This window comes from Cuculus canorus, chromosome 1 (assembly GCF_017976375.1).
Source record: "Cuculus canorus isolate bCucCan1 chromosome 1, bCucCan1.pri, whole genome shotgun sequence".
In the NCBI taxonomy this organism is placed as follows: Eukaryota; Metazoa; Chordata; class Aves; order Cuculiformes; family Cuculidae; genus Cuculus; species Cuculus canorus.
Genome location: NC_071401.1, coordinates 135,262,116 through 135,280,916, shown reverse-complemented (window position 1 = coordinate 135,280,916; position 18,801 = coordinate 135,262,116). Strand labels below are relative to the sequence as shown.

Below are 18,801 nucleotides of genomic sequence, written 5' to 3'. Positions count from 1 at the left end.
TAAAAAAAAGAAACAAGGTAAACATGTTTAAGAGCATTTGTATACCAAATAAGTGTTTGCTACACATCGAATACAGCAAAAACACGCTCAGAATCAGTGCAACAAAGGCAGTCAGCGAGCATCAGCCTGCCCGAGGCCAGCGAAATTGCTCCTCATTTACCGCTATGTGCCACAGATCAGCACAGTGAAGCAACACTCAAACTGCAGGACTTCAGCCTTGCTCTGCTCTTTGAGGCAGATATTCCAGCTCCAAGCAATCATGGGATTCACCTCTCCAAACATCAGATCAGCTCGGTCATCTCAGATACTATGTCATTTAGCTTTCATTCCTTAAGAAAAATGGCTGGTAAGCAGAGTCACTTTAAAGTCATGAATTCCTTTGTATCACCAGGGTGTTTAAACTTACAACTGAGTTTCCAGATAAAGTTCTTTCGCCAGTTTCCTTACAGAGAGTTATTTCTTATATACTTACTGCCAAGAATTGAATGTGGTGGCCAAGAACTTAAGTTTCCCCCACCAGGGTACACACTCCTGATGGTTCCATTCAGGTAGCAGAACAGCCATTCACCTTCACGGAGGAAGGGCTGTGCACTTTCCTGCCGCACTAGAGGTACAAAGGTAGTGAGAATAATAAGAGCCACCTCAGTGTGTATCAAACTACAAATGCAAGGCTTTGACCATCATTTAACACATGACACATCATCATGTAAACACTGAACATGAAGACCAGGACTGGGCATGGAGGGCAAGGGCAGGTAAAACCAAGGACAGGCTCAGGACTGCTTGTGCATTCACGTGAACCAAAACCACAATGCTCCTGTTCGCATTTTGAAAATGGCTGTCCGTTTCGTTTTTAAGGAAGTGAATCAAGCCACTGCACGAGATCACAATCCTTTGCCAAACACAAGAGCGGTCCCTTATCTGGTTTTGCCATATTCTATATACCATATTCTGCTTTGGGCAGTTGCAATCCAAATTGGTAAGGAACACATTCAATCAGCAAGGATCCTGGTCAGCTGTTTTCATTCTTTATAGGCAAAATTAAAATATATATTGATTAAAAATAAAAATAGTTAGTGTTTCAACCAAATCCAAGAAAAAATCCCGCTGTTGGCTACAAAGAGCTTATTTAGGGTTGGCTTTTTTTATGAAAGCACCATCAAAAAAGAGATACCAGAGCAGAAACAAGTTACAGGCTGTTCAGAAAGCAAACAAGGAGGAAAACCTCTTGTGTTCTCTTAGCAGTCATCTCTGCACAGAGACCAGATGAGCAGCTTGCTACAGAACCATCCAAAAGCAAGGAAGAAAGTCTTCTTTTTTCAGATCCACATCCTGAGCCACAGTGTGCACACTTACAACAGTTAATTCAGTGCAGTTTAAATCTGAGTCACTTAGTTTAGCTTGTAAGGTTCAGTAATACTTCTTAGAAACTATTGCCTGCAGCCACGCATTTTGTACCTATATTGGAAGGCAATACTTCAGCACCTGCTAGAACTCCTCCTGTGTATGGTCCTTATAGAATTATACCTCACAAATCTGACAGACTGCTCAGCTTCAGGAGTGGGCCAGACAATATTTCAGAAGGGGTTTCCACACAGTGGGGGAAGAACCAGCACTGTACAGGTTGGTTTCTAAGGGCTGTTTTATACTTCACATACCTAAGCATCAAACTAGATCACCACAAGATAAATACCTGTACCTGACCATTAGTACAAGATCGTGCAGCTAGACATACACGTTACAGCAGGCTGAGCAGGCCATTGAGGAGAGTGTCACAAAACAGCATGTAGTGTACTGGACAGATAACTTTCTCCCAGGTTGGGCAAATACAATCCTCTTAAACAGGACAAGTTGGCAGTGGGGAAATCCTGCACCAGTGGCTGGTTCGTTGGTTATAACTCATCTCACCATACCCAAATTCTTCCCCTCTGTTCCCATCAGTTATTTGGCAGGTTACAGGAGCAATGGAGTTCTCTCCCCAGCCGGCTGCTCTTTGTGAAAAAACTCTTTGATATGCAGTAGCTTATTATGGATTCTCTCTCTTAGAGGAGGGATATGGTGGCTAGGGTCTAAGACATTGGTACTTCTGCGCTCCCTTTCCCGCTTCCAGGTAAGATAGGGGTGTGGTGGGAAGGGCACTTCACTTCTCTCTCGGCGAAGCTGCACTGTTACTCCACTGAGGGCCAGCATTGTCCACACTGACAGGATAATGAAGTCTGAAATAGACAAAGCAGATTCCTTTATCAAAGCAATACATCCCTTCCTTTCCCAAGCACAAACTGAACAATTTTAGCAACAGAAAGAAGTATTATTTCTGCATCCTCACATGTCTAGAGTAATTCCATGCAAAGGCAAGAACACACAGGGAGATAAGTCCAGTCTGTTAAGTAACCACATTAGGCCTTTTGACTGCCCACTATGCAAACTCTCCAGCAAGGTGGCAGTCCAAGCCTGAGGAGCACCTTTCACAAGGGCCTTTTCACACAACACCTGCTGGAAGCTTGATGCCTTTGAGTCTACTTAGTATTTCTTTTGGAGGACTAGAATTTATCATCTAGGTGTTAGATCTCACACTGTACTTACCGAGTTTCTCCTTTTATCCCTTTGTACCCTCAACATTGACTGTTTACAATGGAACCAAAGAGGTAGTAGTTTTTCTTTCAAGAGAGTAGTCTTAAGAACAGTACTCACCATTTGTTTGAAAAGGCACATTGGTGTAAGCTCTGTTGAAATAGTCATTGAGGACCCTTCTGAGTAAGTTTAAGGTGATGTAAGCAAGACTCGTGTATACATAACAAGCAATAGCCAGGATCACTGTGTAAGAGCCTACTATTCCAGATGCCAGTATGTTCAGCTAGAAGGGGAGATAAAAAACACGAAACTGATCAACACTCTTTATTCCCAACCTACTTAAGGTATTATTTGGTATCAGTTCTTCTATAAGAAATTGGCTGCATACATCTGTTTTGCTGTTAAGGCAGCAGGAGACAACTAAATGCAACTGTTTGTGGATGCTGTGAGCAACACTGCAGTCATTCCTCTGCTTATGGACAGTTTAGCACAAGTAGGGCTGAACAGGAACTCCCCAGAGCCAGTCCTGTGCTGAGCTTCATGAAGCTGTGTTACATCTTCTATACATATCCCACAGGACTACATTTTGCATTAAGAAGCCTGACATTCCTTCCTCCCTCCTGAGGTGATAATGCAGATTACTTACAATTCTTGGACAGCCAACAAAAAGCACTGGAATCATCAAGGCTACAGAAGAAAAGGTCACCCAGAACACAACATCGTCACGGAAGACCCTGTAGTCTCCTGCAAAGACACCATATTCCACGTGCAATTTTCTAGTTAGCAAAGCATTTCCTTTTTTGTAAGTGGTTGGGGGTCAGATTTTTCCTGAAAGATCCTGCACATTCAGAAATCTAGAGTACAGTGTTGAAAAGCTTAGCTTCTGAGCTCAAATGCTGATTAAGATGCCTTGTCACACAGTTACTCAAAACAAGACCAAAACCAAAACCTGTCCCAGCTGGGTATAGGTTCTGTACTCTAATTTGGGACAGCAGACTTTGTATATGAAACAAAGATTTTTTTGAAAAGGTATATTTTATTCACCTGATAAGAAAAGTACCAGAGTAATTCTGCTTAATAAGAAGCCATTTTATTGCCTATATAGATTTACAATCTGTAAACCTGCCTCTATGCAAGTTTCACTGTAGAGTACAGTGCAAAAACACCCACCAAAACAATGCAAGGCAACAAACTCTTCAGGGCTTAGGAAGAGTAATTAAGCCACTCAGACGGTACTTTGCTCCCTCCTGCTTGCTAATGCCTGTCAATGAAACAGACGGGACACGGTGACCCCTAGCTGATTCACTGTTTTACTTCCATGAAGAGCAACCAGGGACTGCATGGATTAATCATAATTGTGGCTTGAATCAAACACAGATGACTGAAGAATGAAATGCTGCCTCACCAAGTGGTCTTAAGTAGAAGAGTGTCGAGATTTAAAATTACAACACTGAAAGCAGCATCCCTCTAATGTCTCTGAGGGATTCCAGCTCAGCAGTTTTGCTTGCTTTTAAGTGATTTGCCTGTTTCCTCTCTTAGCAAAGCAATTCTAGAAATCCTGATGCAGTCAATCCAGCTGCAAATACAAGTTTGACTCTTACAGTGCATTGCTCCCAGAGCCTTGCGCTGTAGCATGGTAAAAGGTAGCAGCAAGATTTCCTCTTAATCCACGATACCTTTATGCCTGAGGTCTCCAAATCAGACTGCAGATTTTCTATTGTAGCTTGCTCTGGACAGAGAGCAAGACAGACAGCAAGTGCTCGCCTGGAGCAGAGCTGGTATCATAGACTTCTGAGATGGCACACAGCTTAGGTGGGAAGAGCCTCAGCACGTTCTCTGCAGAATATGCAGTTTCCTTTTCCCACTTGTGCAGATTCTTAAGTAGTTTTAGTTACAGTACGCCTGAAAAGCTTCAGGTACATCTCTATTCCTCCCAACACTGGAAAGGAAAAACTAAATATCATGCCAAGATAAACCAGATAGTGGCATTCATCTCAGAGCCTCACGTATCCCTCTAACATAGCAGGACGGCTTTACTCAATAGCCAGCACTTTGTAGCACAATATTTCAGGGCATACCTAGTGGAGTAAAGAAGACCGTTGATGAAAAGAGAAATCCCAGCACAAGTCCAATAACAAACATACAAAGTACGACAGAGCCAAATCTCCACCAGTTGGCAACCAGGAAAAGACCTCCAATAACTCCAGTTACTGCTGTCAAAATAAGACGCACTGAAAAAGAAAAAGGGAAGTTCCAAGCTAAGAATTATGGCAACACACTGAAAGCTTCAGTTACTGCAAATACATATTCAGCAGCTTTACTTACATGCTTAATTTTGTTACTAATGAAAACTCTGAAATAGGCCAAACAAGCATATTGGTATTTGCTTCCTGCACTTCAGCTGGACTCAGTCTGCAGCTGAGGGTGCTACTGACAGAGCGGCACAGGACTGCAATGAAAGTCTTGCTACTACCTACTACCTACCTTGAGTTCCCAGAGCAGCTGTGGTTGCAACAGCTAAGGCACATGTATCAAATAAAAAAAGAAGTAACTATATAAGGCAGGTCAAAGACAACAGGAGCTCTTTCTTGCCAGTCTAATAAGCAGGACAGATCTTCCACTGTCATTTTACAGACAAAATCTGCATTTGATCTCAAACAGAGGTCCACCTATTCTGAAATTACGAAGGAAGTATGTTGCAAATTTTCAGAGTTTTCAAAAAATCTGTATCTTCCTTGGATAGTTACTAAAATTAGTCTTTTATACTGGCAGCTCTTGATTCTGAATCAGTAGTTGATGTTGGAAGCAACAGTTACCAAGTTGTGTGTTCAGCTGTAGCAGTAATCAGAGCACAGTTCAAGTACCCAGGCACCCTCCTCCTACCATTCCTAAGGCTGGACAACCACCACCACAACTGAGATTTTACCTACAAGATTCATACCAGTAATACTTTGGGAAGCACGTGGAGTATCCTGACACATTTACTTACCATCATAACCAAGGCCAGTTACTCTTGTAATGAATATGAAGAAGAAGAATCCTGTGAATATGAAGCCCATAAAGAACAAGTCTAGAGAAGAAGGGAAAAAAAGATTTAGTATGCTGTCACATCACTTCATTCCAAGCCCATTTCAATGCCTCTTCAGACACCTTCGTGTTACAACAGGGAAGGAATAGCTCAGCTCACTGTCTGCGAAGCACAAGAGGAAAAATCAGACAACACTTTGTTCTGGAAAGGAGTGTCCTCAAACACATGAAACAGTCAAAAAAATTACATAATTACATCTATGTCCCCCAGCATGCACCTTAGTCATATATTACTGTTGAATACCAGAACCTCCTCACTCTGTGCTTAAAAGTTCTGATCCTTAGTAATACCACCATGCTAGGTTACAGCAAGTTACATCTATGAATTTCCAACCAGACACATATATGGGGGGGACCAGGGGGAAATATCAAACCATTCAGTACCTGTTTTCCAGAATCTGTGCCCAAAAAAACAAGTGAAAAGACCAAGAACGGCAAGAGCAGTGAAGAATATTTTGGTAGATATTTTGCCTACATGGAGAAAGAAAGGGTTACTAAGGAATTCAGCCTAGTGCTTAAAACAATGACACTACTGTTAGGTCTAGTTGCTGTCACTGACAACTTAATAGCTGCCACTCCTTCCCACACACTATGCGAGCAGATCCACAGTGGAACAGAATACTGAAATAGCTCCAATCTAAGAAATCAAAAGCTTCCTCCTTATTCAAAAGGCTGAAGTTTCTATAACGATTGGTTAAGTAAGGGTAACTTGCTATTTATAACACTGATAGGGCTTTACTTGAAAATTTCCTGCTCAGCTTTAAAAAAGGGAGCATAAAACAAGTGCCACGGGGTTAGTAGCAGCGGTGAAGACTATAGGTGCTGCAGCCTTCACCATAGTCTCCTTTGAATATACTTTACACGCAAGAGAAAAGGCTATCAGCATCCCAGTACGATTCACCTCTGTCTCCTAGGAAAAATACTTACTGGAATTTAGGCTATTTGAAAGAAGTAAACCACATTTTCCTCCTTCTAGGTTAGAGAAAAGGGGTTTAGCCTGGACTTTTCGTTTCATGTTATGTAACACAACACTGAGTTTGATAAGTTACTTTTGTTACAGTGTATAAGAAAATAAATTGGGACAACAAGTCTTACTTTACCAACTATATCCTACCCATCATTCTTGTCCCTTCCACCGGCATAATGAGAGTGCAGCTTTGCTCTTCTTCTGCTCATATTCTACCACTATACAGCTTTGTACAAAATAGCATGACTTTGTAGTCACTTCGCTAATGCTGGCATTATCTCCATACTTGTTTTAGAAGACTACTTCCTTTCAAAATATTTGTAAGTGCCAGCACAGTTAGGGAAAAAAAAAAAAAAAAAAGTCAGGCTGGATCCTAATCTAGGTCATGTTTTATTAACTTAGTTTCACATGCAGCATCTGTAGTCCCACAAGTGATTTAAGATTATACACCCAATTCAAATGAAAACAGCTAGAGTGGCACTACAGAGCTGAAAGTTATAAATTAAAGCCACATACTAAACTTCCATTAATTTAGATCTTCAATTGCTAATAGCTCTCCTCAGTCTTATTTTTATCATTTTAAGATTTCTTCTCAATCAAGAAGTAGACTTGATCACAAAGTAACAAAATATATCCAGCATAAAACAAACAGCTCTTTCATGTATGTAAATAATGTCTCAGAAGTATTCCTCAGCATGCTGGAGCACAACAAGCTTGAGATGAATTGCCAAGGATGTACAAGTCCCAACTTACTGAGAGAAAAGCAGTTATCCACTAAGTCAGAAAAGCTGCAGGCATATGTATGCACAGGTATGTATGCAGCAGATGTATTCCAAAGAGGATCCCATACTATGACATTGTAGATCACACCTTGTCCAGGAAGCGAGGAAAAGTAGATATTGGTCTTGTCATCACTTGTCAGTGTAAGCATCTGGAACAGCAAAGATAATCTTAAATTGCAAGGAACTGCTTGGCACTCTTACTGATGGCATGTTGATGTGTCCATACACCTGAGGCAATACGTAAGCAGCTCAAGGAAGATAATTATCAAGAACTCCAGGCAAGAGCTCTTCTATTCTGAACCCTCTCAGTATTACCAACTGAAGCATTAAAGGCTTACAGGACAGACTCCACTTTCTCCAACCTTACTATGTTTTCTCACACAGGACAAAATTCTCCCACTCCTGTGCTTTGCTCCTCCCCAAATGAGAATACAGTTCAGATCCCCTGCCAGTCTGCTAGCCCCGGTCTGGCCTCTGAAGCAGGTAAGGCTGCCATTCCACTACCTTGCAAGACAAGTCTCCCCTCCGTCCCTTCCAGCCTCTTTGCTGGTGGGTTGGTAAACATGCAGCAAATGTTTGCTCTCACATATCTGATCTCTTTGCCACTCCAAATGGTGTCCATATCTAGTCCAGTTCCACTATATTCTCCCCCTTCCTCTCTTCCTTGCATTCCCTGCTTAATCCTCAGTATTTGAGGATGCCAGACCCCAGCATCTATCAGGAACCATAGAAGACTACCCATCTTTGCCAGAAGTGGCTCCTTTTCTGGATTTACAGGCACTCACTGGCGGCATAGTTATAGGCAAGCTGGCCTGAGCATCACTGAGGGAGCACTGTGGCTAAAGGAGTATTCAGCAAGCAGGAAGAAACTGCAGTAAGAGCTTGTTTAATTGAGAAAAGGGTGCGAGACAGAGAGACATCTCACAGACCAGTCACTAACATCTACCTACTATCAGAGTCATAGAATCATAAGGTTGGAAAAGACCTTAGAGATCATCAACTCCAACCGTACCTGTCTACTACAAAAGTAAGCACCTCATCTACTTGGCTTTTAATATCTCCAGGGATGGTGATTCAATCACCTTCCTGGTTAGTCTGTACCAGTGCTGGATAACCCTTTCTGTGAAGAAATTTTTCCTAATGTCCAATCTAAACTTCCCTTGATGCAGCTTGACATCATTCCTTCTTGTCCTATCATGTATCACTTAGGAGAAGAGACCAATACCCACCTCTCTGCAAGAAGCCTCAATTCTGCCACATTTTGGGCTATGCTAAATAGTCACCTCTGTCCCAAGAAGTTGGCTGCCATTTTACATGCATCACTCGCTGTGTAACTTTCTAGCCAGAAATCCCAGATACAGGCAAGAAGCCTGAAGCATCAGCAGACTGCTTATGTCACCAGTCACAGAAGATAAGCACAGGGAGGAGAAAACTTAAGGCAGTGCCGCTGCCACAGGCCTGGTACACCAGTGCTTCAGACTTACTTTAAAGCCATTAGCTTTGATACTTTGCACTTCAGACATCTTCCGTATGTGGCTCATGAGTACCATCTGAGAAAGTTCATTCTCTGGCAAGAAGTACTGGTAGACATCGTAGCGCAACCGCCATCTGGAGTTCTGACCAGTCCCTGAATCACAGGATGGTGGGTTTGCTCCTCTACAATTAAGAAGAGATCAGCTTCACAACTAGCACCAACCCCTAGATCTAAACATCAATTTTCAAATGTTTCCTGTCTGAGTTGCCAATATTTGGCTTCTGCTTTTCAGAGGTTAACAATGGCAACTAATTCAAAACTAGCCTGTAAATGTTTGCAAACACAAACATCAACAGTATTATGCAGAACCACCTGGATACAGGCAGTATCTGCGCTGGTACTGCCCTTACTTTTACAGAGGCTTCCTACGAGTTGTCATAAGGAGCCAGCACAAGAATTCCAAGAGATCACAACAGCCAATGATCACAACAGCACTGTTTGCTATATACATACAGCTCTGTGAACAAACACACTTATAACTTGAAGCCTCAATGTTAAACAAAACTCTAGGTCATTATCACACTTCAGTACCAGTAAAGGAAATAATACAAAGGCTATAATACACAATTGCTCCTCAGATTAAGTCACTATGAGGAACGGGAAGATAAAATATTTGCTGACTGCTTACATAGCTGAAGTTACATAACCTTTCCCATAAGATTCAACTCTCAACTTTTCTCTCTCTCTCGTGCTACCTCTTCCTCTTACCTTTTTCCTCATTTACTTCTCAGTTTGTTGCAGCAAACAAGATCTCTGCCAGAACCTAGATGGTCAGCCTTTTCAGCAGAATCTCTTTTTTTTTTTTTAATTATCTTGACCAAATACAAGACAAAGGAGGTCAGTACACTGAAGTTTTTCACACACCTGGTATATCCCAAGTTTGCAGGGGCAAACTTGATGTGTGTATCAACCAATGTATAGTCTAGATAAATATTTGGATCCACTTCCAAGTCAAATTCTAGATTGCAGCCTCCAGGTATAGGATCTAGAACACAGAAAAGATAACTGTAGTAGCTTTTACTTCCCACTTACACAGTATGAAGAAAGTTCTAAGGCCTCAGCAATGCACGTGCTTGCAGGCATAGTCTGCTTCCTGAGCACATAGAACTGTCAGGTTCTACTCCTGCAGGCAGCACAAGTGGTTTCACTGCAGTCTAAGACAGGCCCTGAGACACATGCACAGCAGTTTTCTACTCTACAGCTGAAGCTGTGACAAGACCATAAGGCACAGCCTACACACGACTCACAGTTCAGCAGGGACACTGAACTCTTTCAGAGCATTTCAAAAGAATTTCTGGCAACTCCATCATACATTTGCACCATGCAAGAATAACATGAAAGGTTCACACTTTATTTCATAGTTTAATAAGCAGAGCTGGTATCCCTTAACAAGTAATAACATACCTTTCTCCGTATAGGGAATAGAGATAGCTGTGCTGAGCACCTGGCTAGCATCCAGTGACCGAAGGTACCATGTACATACACTCTGCTGAGGCCGAAGGATGGTAACCAGTCCTTTGTCTACTCCAGTTCCTGAGCTATTCACAGATGGATTCTGGACAGAAACAAATAATGTAAACAAGCAGTTCTTCATGAGAAGATTTCAACCACAGCTTGATGTATTGCACAGTACTGTCACGAGCCTGTAGGGCACAAATGAGTTATTCAGCCCTTAGCTAGCTGGTAAAAAGGAAGATAGAAAAAAGGAGCTGGAAAGAAAGGGAGTTGCTTCTGACACCATACTGCCTAGCCCTGGATCAAAAAAACAAGTGATAAGTTTGACATTACTAAAGAGCTAATAATCACAAAGAAGTTGCAGAGAAATCTAACAAGTTGAAGTCTACTGCTGCACAGCAACAGACTGATGAGTAAAGGTATAAAAGGAATGGAAAATCCCTCACAAAACATTGTGAGATGGCACTAAAGAGCATTCTGCAGAAGCACATTGCCATCAGAATTCCACCAGAATGGAGATGACTGTACCACAGCTGGCCTAACACTAGCCATGCCAGACAAAAGCGCTAGGTGTCAGGTCAGCTACTGACCCCATCCTCACCATCACCATCTCTTTCAGAACCAGGGGTCTTTAAGAAAGATCAGGCAGCAATAGCAGCATTGCACCCACTTAGCTGGAACAACCAGTTGACCTGCAGTCAAATCTATTTTTCAGCATTGTCCTTCTCGGACAATGTGCTTTTGTCCGAGAAGGCCACACTGTAAGGAAGCACATTGGACATGGCAGACCAAGATCTAGCTCAGCTTCCTATTTCTAGAGGCAGACCAACCCTAGAAGTAGTATAGGCATATTTATGCATCACTGTCCTCGGCTCAGGAAGGCCCATGAATGCACAAGATTCTACCAGTGGAAATCAAAGACTGAATAGGTGCAACAGTAATGACTTAGCCCTTTAAGCCTGGCTGTTTTACCAGCACAATGAGGAATGAGTTGGGTGACTTGTGTTACACGTTATTCATCTTCTAAGCTACTCAGGATATTTCTTGGCACTCGCTATATTCTCATTTCAAAAATACTGATGGGGGGGAGAAACTGGATGGCAGCTGTCAGAACTCCATCTACTACGTTTAGTTTAGTCTACATTGTGCTCAAATATCATTCAGACCTTCACAGCACCATAAAAACCAGTATTTTTTTAATGGCATTTAATAAGATATCACATCTTTAGTGTCCAAGTCACATAAACAGCAAACAACTACACATCCTAAAGTGATCATATTTACTGTATAAAGTATGTGGCAAATACTTATGGGTTCGTTTTTAATCTGACATGCTGACGGACAGCAGTCAGCAGTCACATGTACAAAGCACCACCTCCACCATGAACAAAGAACCCTGAAATCTTTTCAAGCCAGCTCTGAAATTCCTTTAGCATTCAGTCCTTCAAGATAGCAGCTATGACATAAGTATGAGACAGGATTTCTGAAGCTAAAATAATACTGTCCAAGAGCCATGAAGGTAACATATTACTATTATAGCTTCAGTTCTATATTCCTATGTGTACCAGAGCCAACCCCTCTGTTGCAAGAAAAGTAGCACTTAAGAACAGAAGTGACACTCTTACCATACCTTATCAAAGGATATCACCACATCATTTTGCTGGGCATGTACTTGAAAAATAACAACGGTCACATTGCTTGCAATGTTCCTGATTACGGCTTCCACTGGGTTGGTCTGGTTAAGTAGCACGTTTCTGAATTTTCCCAAGGAGAGCTCAAGAAGACCTGCATTACAAAAAGAGGAAGACACTTTTTTTCTTGTCCAGAGGGAGCCCAGCAGCACATTATTAGGCAGCTGAAAACAGAGCAAGACGTTGTTTTATGCTACTTTCCCCTGTAAGCCATGTTAAGGTTTCAGAGACCACTATACACGGAGCTATACCTACAAGAACAAATAGAAATGGAGAACCCACCATGCAGCCTAGCACTCACCTAAGCACATGGGGCAGGACCTCCTGCCAAGAGCTCAGTATTTGATAGAGCTGAGCTCACCAGCAACAGACTCTAGCTGCAGCTGACCAGACAGTGCTGTCAACAGCAAGTAACTTTCAGTAGAGTAAATTACCGAGGATACTGAGGACTACTTGCTCTTCAGCAAATACAGGTAAGCATGCTTGTATCAGCTAGCAAACTTGCATAACACCTTGGTCAGGGTGAATTCCCAGACCATTGGAGTTGGAGTCAAATTCTATAACAGAGTCAAGTCTGTAGTTTAAGTACTTGTATTTATCCACTTTCAGCTGTTTTACATATGTCTATTAAGACAATAGTCTTAATAGACATATAGTCTTAATTATTAAGACAATAGTCTTAATTATTAGGACTGTTGGACTCCCGATTTCTGTACCTAGAAATCTGACTAACTTTTCCAAGGCACAACCAAGACAATTTCTTTTTGTGATGAACATAACCACTGTCATTTTAAAGACAACCACATGACCAAGGATATAAGATTCTTTGAAAATCAGCTTTGGCTTGTCATTCAAGTCCTGCAAGAAAACATGGTTTCTCCCTATTCTGGGCTTTTGTGGGACACAGGATGTCAAGGAAGGAGAAGCAGCTGTACAGAAGCCATAAGATTCCCTTTTCTTGTTGGTTAGCAGGCAGGTTAGATCCTTGAAGGGCATGCACAATGCTTTTCAGGTTCCCCTCCCCCCAACTCCCCTGCATGCACAGACAGCAGCCCAGCAGACCTAAACCTCATCAAGCCTAAACACACAGGCAGCGCTTCCTCAACAAAGTTGCCTCCTCTAGTGTAAAGGGTTGATACTGTCAAGACTCCCACAGAAGCACAGAGTAATCAACAGCATCATCCCACACGCAATGGCTGATGATGACTCAGGTGGTCTCCCATACAAAACTGGAAATCATACAGTCTCCTCATCTGAAATTCTTTACTCCTTTTCTGTTGTTTTTCAATCTTCCCTGTCAAGAACTGGCATCTCTGGCCAGCTTCTTTGCCTTTCAATGATATGTAAAGAGGTGAGCTCATACTCACAATCCTCTTCTCATCTCAGAGCAGAGGAAGAAAGGTAGGAAAATGATAGCATCACATCTTGCTAATTTCATTTCTTTCATGCTCACCCCCAAAATATGATACTGTATCACCAAAAAAACCCCAGCTGAAATATGGAGATCACAAACCATCTGGGAAAAAAAAAATAATTCTCCATTTTGTGTCCCATCATCTGCAGGCTGCATTAAGATAGAAGTTTCACTCCAAGTTTTCAAACAGCAATCATGTAAAATTGGAACCACAAAAAGTTTTGAGTATTCTTCAGTTTTTGATAGAGTTCCTGGAGCAGCATTCAGATACTCTCCCCTTTGCAAGACCCTTTTCCTCCTTAGTTCTTAAGGTCTTCTAGAAGCGCCACTAGCAGCACAAATACTAAAGAATTGCACTCAAAAGGCCCAGACTATTCATCTATACATTCAAGAACTTGGAGTGAAAGCTCTGAATGTAGGAAAAATATTTTTCTTTGATCTTCAGCACAGTTTCCCGAGCAAGATGTTCACACTTAGATGTTCTCTTAAGGAAAAAGCTGAAACCATATACATTCTCTCTGTGCTCTGCAGCAAAGAGGGTAAAAAAATGCCTTGTTTTGTCTGGTTTCTCACCTCCACTTTGTACTCATACCCAGAGGCCTCTGCATAACTAAGAACATATTCGTCAGCAAGACGTGCAACCACTACTTCTACAGGATCATGAGACACCATATGTCAGAGGCACTCTCTCAAGTTTAATTAGTGTGGTAAATTAAGGCACAGTGTTCTACACTGCCTCACTGTTTGCATAATTGCTCCTAAAACAGTGCATGTGACATACATTTTAAACCAAAGTCTGGACAGAAGGGCATAGATTAAGCATGAAGAACAAGAATGGCTACATCCATCAGACAAGTATTTTTCAGCTTGTTGCTCCCAGGCTCCTTCAACCATGCTTCTAGCCAGTCTTGAAAGATGACTAAATGAAGAGTTCACATGCACTGCAGAGCATCAGAACTTTTTAAGGAGTTTGCTGAAAGAGCAATTGCTCTTTCACCACCAACTATAGCACCTTTCCAGCCTTCTCTTTCTCTGTCAGTTGAAAAAGCCACTAGTAGTGGTCTGAGGCAGAAAGAGAGCATGGAGAAGACGACACATTAACCAACTCACACTTCATCTGGCCCACTGCTGTCACAAGTTCTCAGACAGGCATTAGACTACCTGAGACATAGAGAGTTCAGTGCTGTCAAAGATGCTTGGAAGGACAGATACAAAGACCTCCATGAACAGGCAGGACTGATCACAGCACGCAAGCAGCTTCTCTGGGCAAGCTTGATCTCATTGAAGGCAGTACACGAAACAGGACTGCAGGTTCAGCAGCACATGCAGCAAAGATAATATCACCACAAAAGCAAGACAGTTGCCCCAGCAAGTCAGCAACAGAACCAGGAACAAAATCAAGGCATCCCAGCATTTTTATTGCCCCACTTGCTTCAAACAGCGAAGGTCTAGAAATACCCTGTAAGATGCTAGGCTATTTCCTCTCTTTCTTGCCACATAGGGAGAAGTATGACGGTACTTGCATGTCAGAGAAGTTTTGTATTAGATACAAGAGAGGAACCCTCACTATCACAGACATTATCAACGAAAAACATACTTAAAGGAAGTCAGCATTATTGAAACTGAGCAAGAGCACTGCAAAGATGGAACACTGAACACATTACTTGGTACCACCAACACTAGAGCAGGAGCACAGATATTCCAGCATATGAAAGAGAACTGATGACCAAAGGTGGACAACAGTCCACTCTGTCACTTCACATTGTATCTTTCGAGGTTCTTTATGACACCCAATAGACCTATTTCCATTAAGAAACACGAAGAAATGCCATTGCTGCCCATACAGAAACAGTCTTGGCCTACGGGACCATACTCAAACAGTATGAAGGCCTCAGGCAAAGCGGTTCTCTCAGAAAAAATGCATCTCTAGTCTGCACCAATCAACTTGCAGATGATATGCAAAATGAAGTTATGCAAGCTTTAGGAAGTAAGAAGAACTGCCTACCTTTCAGTGTAGGGAGCATGTCAACAAGTAGTCACATGAGGACATTTAATGGAGAGTAAATGCAAGCTCAGACTGAAAACTAGTCTGAGCAGACAACATATGAGAACGCAGTTAGTTAACAGAATAAAGCCAGCAGCTGTATTATATCAGATTTGTACGGCCCAACGTCCTGTTACAAGGCCTGTCTTCCCACACTAGTAAAACCTCAAAATATATCACCCACATCACTCCCAAAAGAAGCAAGAAGATCTACGAAAGCTTCTAAACTTTAACTGCATGTGTACTGAGACTCATGCTAGCACAGTTTGATGCTTAAAGCAGATAGTGGCTTGTCACAAAGTGCACCACTCCCATTACCAGAATACTATTCTGTTCACCAAAATATAGTCATCAAGAGATCTTCTACAGCCTGAAAAGTGAAGGAAGAAGTACTCATCACAGCTGCTTACAGTTTTACCAATTTACCAATTTTACTTCGTTTACCAGCCATAACAGGTAAGACCTGGCCTCAGTCACATTGTTGGTACTGTTGATTAAGATGTCACTTGCACATCTGGTTAATTGTGCTTCAAGATGCAAGGGACTGGCTGTTCAGTACATTCAGACAGCTGAATGGCTTTATGTGAACCTCTTATCTTAAAGCCTAGTGTCTGCCTAGACTAAACTGCTAGCACAAACCAAGTGCATCCAGATAAGCTGCCTTTATGAAAACAGCATCGCTCAATCCTGATTGCACTAAAAAACTTGCTTTAGTTTTTCTAACATTGAAAAATCTGATTTGGATGCGGCTAACAAGGCCAGTTGCACTCCTGCTTCATGAAGGTGGAGCTTCCTAGGAGGTAACGAACATGATATATAAAGTACTCCCACACAAATACTATGTTTGAAGAGCTACAGCCCATCAGAACCCCAGAGGCAACACAGGCCATCATGAACAGTTTTTACTTATTAGCACTTTTAAAATGAAGTCAGATCTTCAAGCATTAGGAGACAGCAGAGCCCATCCCCGCAAACCTTGGTGTCCAAGTCTGAATAAATACAAGACAATTTCAAATAAGTAAATAATTAAGCAAGTGCCCTGCTTTAAAGGGCCTAATGATCAGCTAGGCATCAGCATACAAATTACACAGCTTATTAGCTTTTCATGAGGAAAATACTGTCTCCCCTCCACTTGCAATTCTGTAAGAAAATACAGCAACAGACTCCTTCAAGGCTTACTCCCACATTCGTTGTGCCTTTTTACATACCATAAAAATACTTACTTAACACATGGCTCATTTTCAATCAAGTTTGTGAAGCAAATTGCTTGTCAGCATCTAATAATATGAAAATTAAGACCTAAGAACCATAAGCCATCATTTTCAGGCCTGCCTGCCACTATCAGATGCCAAGTCTAAACTTCTAGGCCCTGCAAAAAGCAGGCTCTCTAGTAAGACACTGGGCATAAAAATGAGGGCTTGGGGGTAACAAGGTCACCTTCCACACTTGAGACTCATCCCAAATGCTGTCATGCAACCTTGCAAAGTATCCCAAGAGCAGAGTTGTCCTTTTGGACAACTAAATTTCACTAGAGGCAAGTTCAAAAGAAAGAAAAAGAAAAAATAAGGAGGCTTACATCAGCCTTAACATAGGGAACTGCCTGCTTATTTCTGAATTATCTCTGAAAGGAAACTAATCGTTTTTTCCTTTACTTGAGCAAGTGAGAGTTTAACCATAAAAAAGTAAGCAGCTGTAAAATCTTCACGAACTACACTGATTACAGTATGCTTACCTCCAGACATTTATTTTAGTCATGTGCAGGAACACCAGGGAATTACAAAAATAGTCCATGCCAAACAAATACAGATTACATCAGCATGGTCAACACATAATTTTGGGAACCAACCTCCAAATTCTAGGGAGTTTCACTTATCTCCTTAACTTTATAGCGACAGTGGTGTCCATAGCAATTCACAGGGTGCTGGGAACCCATGACCACCTGTGTGTGGTCAAAACAAAAAGAAAACACAAAACAACTGCATCACTACCTCCCAAATAAACTATTAAACTCATTCCCTTTCTCATATAAACTCATAAAGCACTAAGTTAATTCCCTTTTTTGTATAAACTTGCAATCACAGGTGCCCCTGCCCATGGCAGGGGGGTTGGAACTGGGTGATCTTTAAGGTTCCTTCCAACCCAAGCCACTCTGCGATTCCACCTCTATAACGAGATAAATGTCACATCGTTTCCTCAGGAGGAATACAACTCTACACCAGACTCACCAGCCTGTCCTGCATCCCTGCAACAGCATGATCAAAATCAGCAAATCTATGTCACAGCTAAAATGATGGCGTTCAAAACAATTAGGCTGTAAAAAAACGGGTGGGGAAGGAGGGAGGGAAGGACGGGTTCTCCCTGATTAAGATAACCATGGATATATAACTGGTATCCAGCCCCACAGACAGCTACGTCCCGGCTTTCATCTCCACTCCTGCCCAACCCTTCAGACAGCACCAGGTCACCCTGCCACCGCCTGGAACACCCCCAAAAGGCCTCACACAACAAGCCCATTCCCCTTCCATCCTGTTAAACACCAACCTTACCAAAAACATCCTCTCCCCAGGCTCCACCAGCCCTCCCAAACACCACCACAACCTCCTCGCCCAATGGCGCCCGCAGCACATGTTGTGTGCAGGGGTCACAGCCCGCACCGCACTCACCCGAGCCGCAGCCGCAACACAGGAACCCCCAGAGCACCAGGGCGCGGGGAAAGAGTCGCATGGCGCTGAGCAGGGAAAGCCAGACCAGGCTGAGTGCGGGAAGGTGCGGAGAGGAAGAGCCGAGGGGCCGGGCGGAATCCTGGGAGGCGGTGCAGCGACCGCCCTCGCCTGTCAGCGCCCGCCCGGCAGGGGGCAGCGCTCGGGGGGCTGAGAGGTCCGCTCTGTCCGAGGCTTCTGGGGTGTCCTCAGCGCAGGGAGGACGCGGGTCTGTTGGAACGGGTCCAGGGGAGGGCCATGAAGATGGTGAGAGGGTTGGCGCACCTCCCGCATGAGGACGGACTGTGCGGGTGTCCTGGAGCATCCAGCCTGGAGCCAGAGCCCTCTGTGCCCATGAGTTTTTCCAATGGCGCGGTTGGGGTTAGTTTTATTGGCCCGTGCGTGTGAACTGTGCTGTGGGGTGTCTTCATGCTCCCCTGTTAAAAAGTCAAGTCACAAAATTACTGGACCAAAACCTACCACACATTTCTAAGGAGTTTACACCTATTACTGAATCATAGATTCATAGAATAGTTTGGGTTGGAAGGGACCTTAAA

The 18,801-nt window shown here is 42.7% G+C and overlaps 1 protein-coding gene across 1 annotated transcript; it reads right to left on the bottom strand.

Annotated features, from left to right (window-relative positions):
• Positions 1 to 5: 5 nt before the first annotated feature.
• Positions 6 to 18,363, bottom strand: TM7SF3 (transmembrane 7 superfamily member 3). The gene is made up of 12 exons (XM_054063969.1): positions 18,209 to 18,363; positions 12,027 to 12,181; positions 10,346 to 10,496; positions 9,806 to 9,926; positions 8,892 to 9,063; positions 7,379 to 7,556; positions 6,043 to 6,129; positions 5,561 to 5,641; positions 4,650 to 4,802; positions 3,218 to 3,315; positions 2,692 to 2,854; positions 6 to 2,216 (listed from the first exon to the last, which is right to left on the bottom strand). Exons 1-12 carry the CDS (start codon positions 18,267 to 18,269, stop codon positions 1,954 to 1,956), a joined length of 1,683 nt encoding a protein of 560 aa, XP_053919944.1. The 5' UTR covers positions 18,270 to 18,363; the 3' UTR covers positions 6 to 1,953.
• Positions 18,364 to 18,801: the final 438 nt, after the last annotated feature.

Bases quoted from the DNA above. Each gene is read 5' to 3' on its own strand.
- TM7SF3 (XM_054063969.1), bottom strand. From the start codon at position 18,269: ATGCGACTCTTTCCCCGCGCCCTGGTGCTCTGGGGGTTCCTGTGTTGC. The intron at 9,064-9,805 runs GTGTGTGAAAAA...TCTTAATTGTAG, and splicing joins GCAAACTTGGGATATACCAG to AGGAGCAAACCCACCATCCT. The intron at 2,855-3,217 runs GTAAGTAATCTG...CTCCCCTTCTAG, and splicing joins TTGTTGGCTGTCCAAGAATT to CTGAACATACTGGCATCTGG.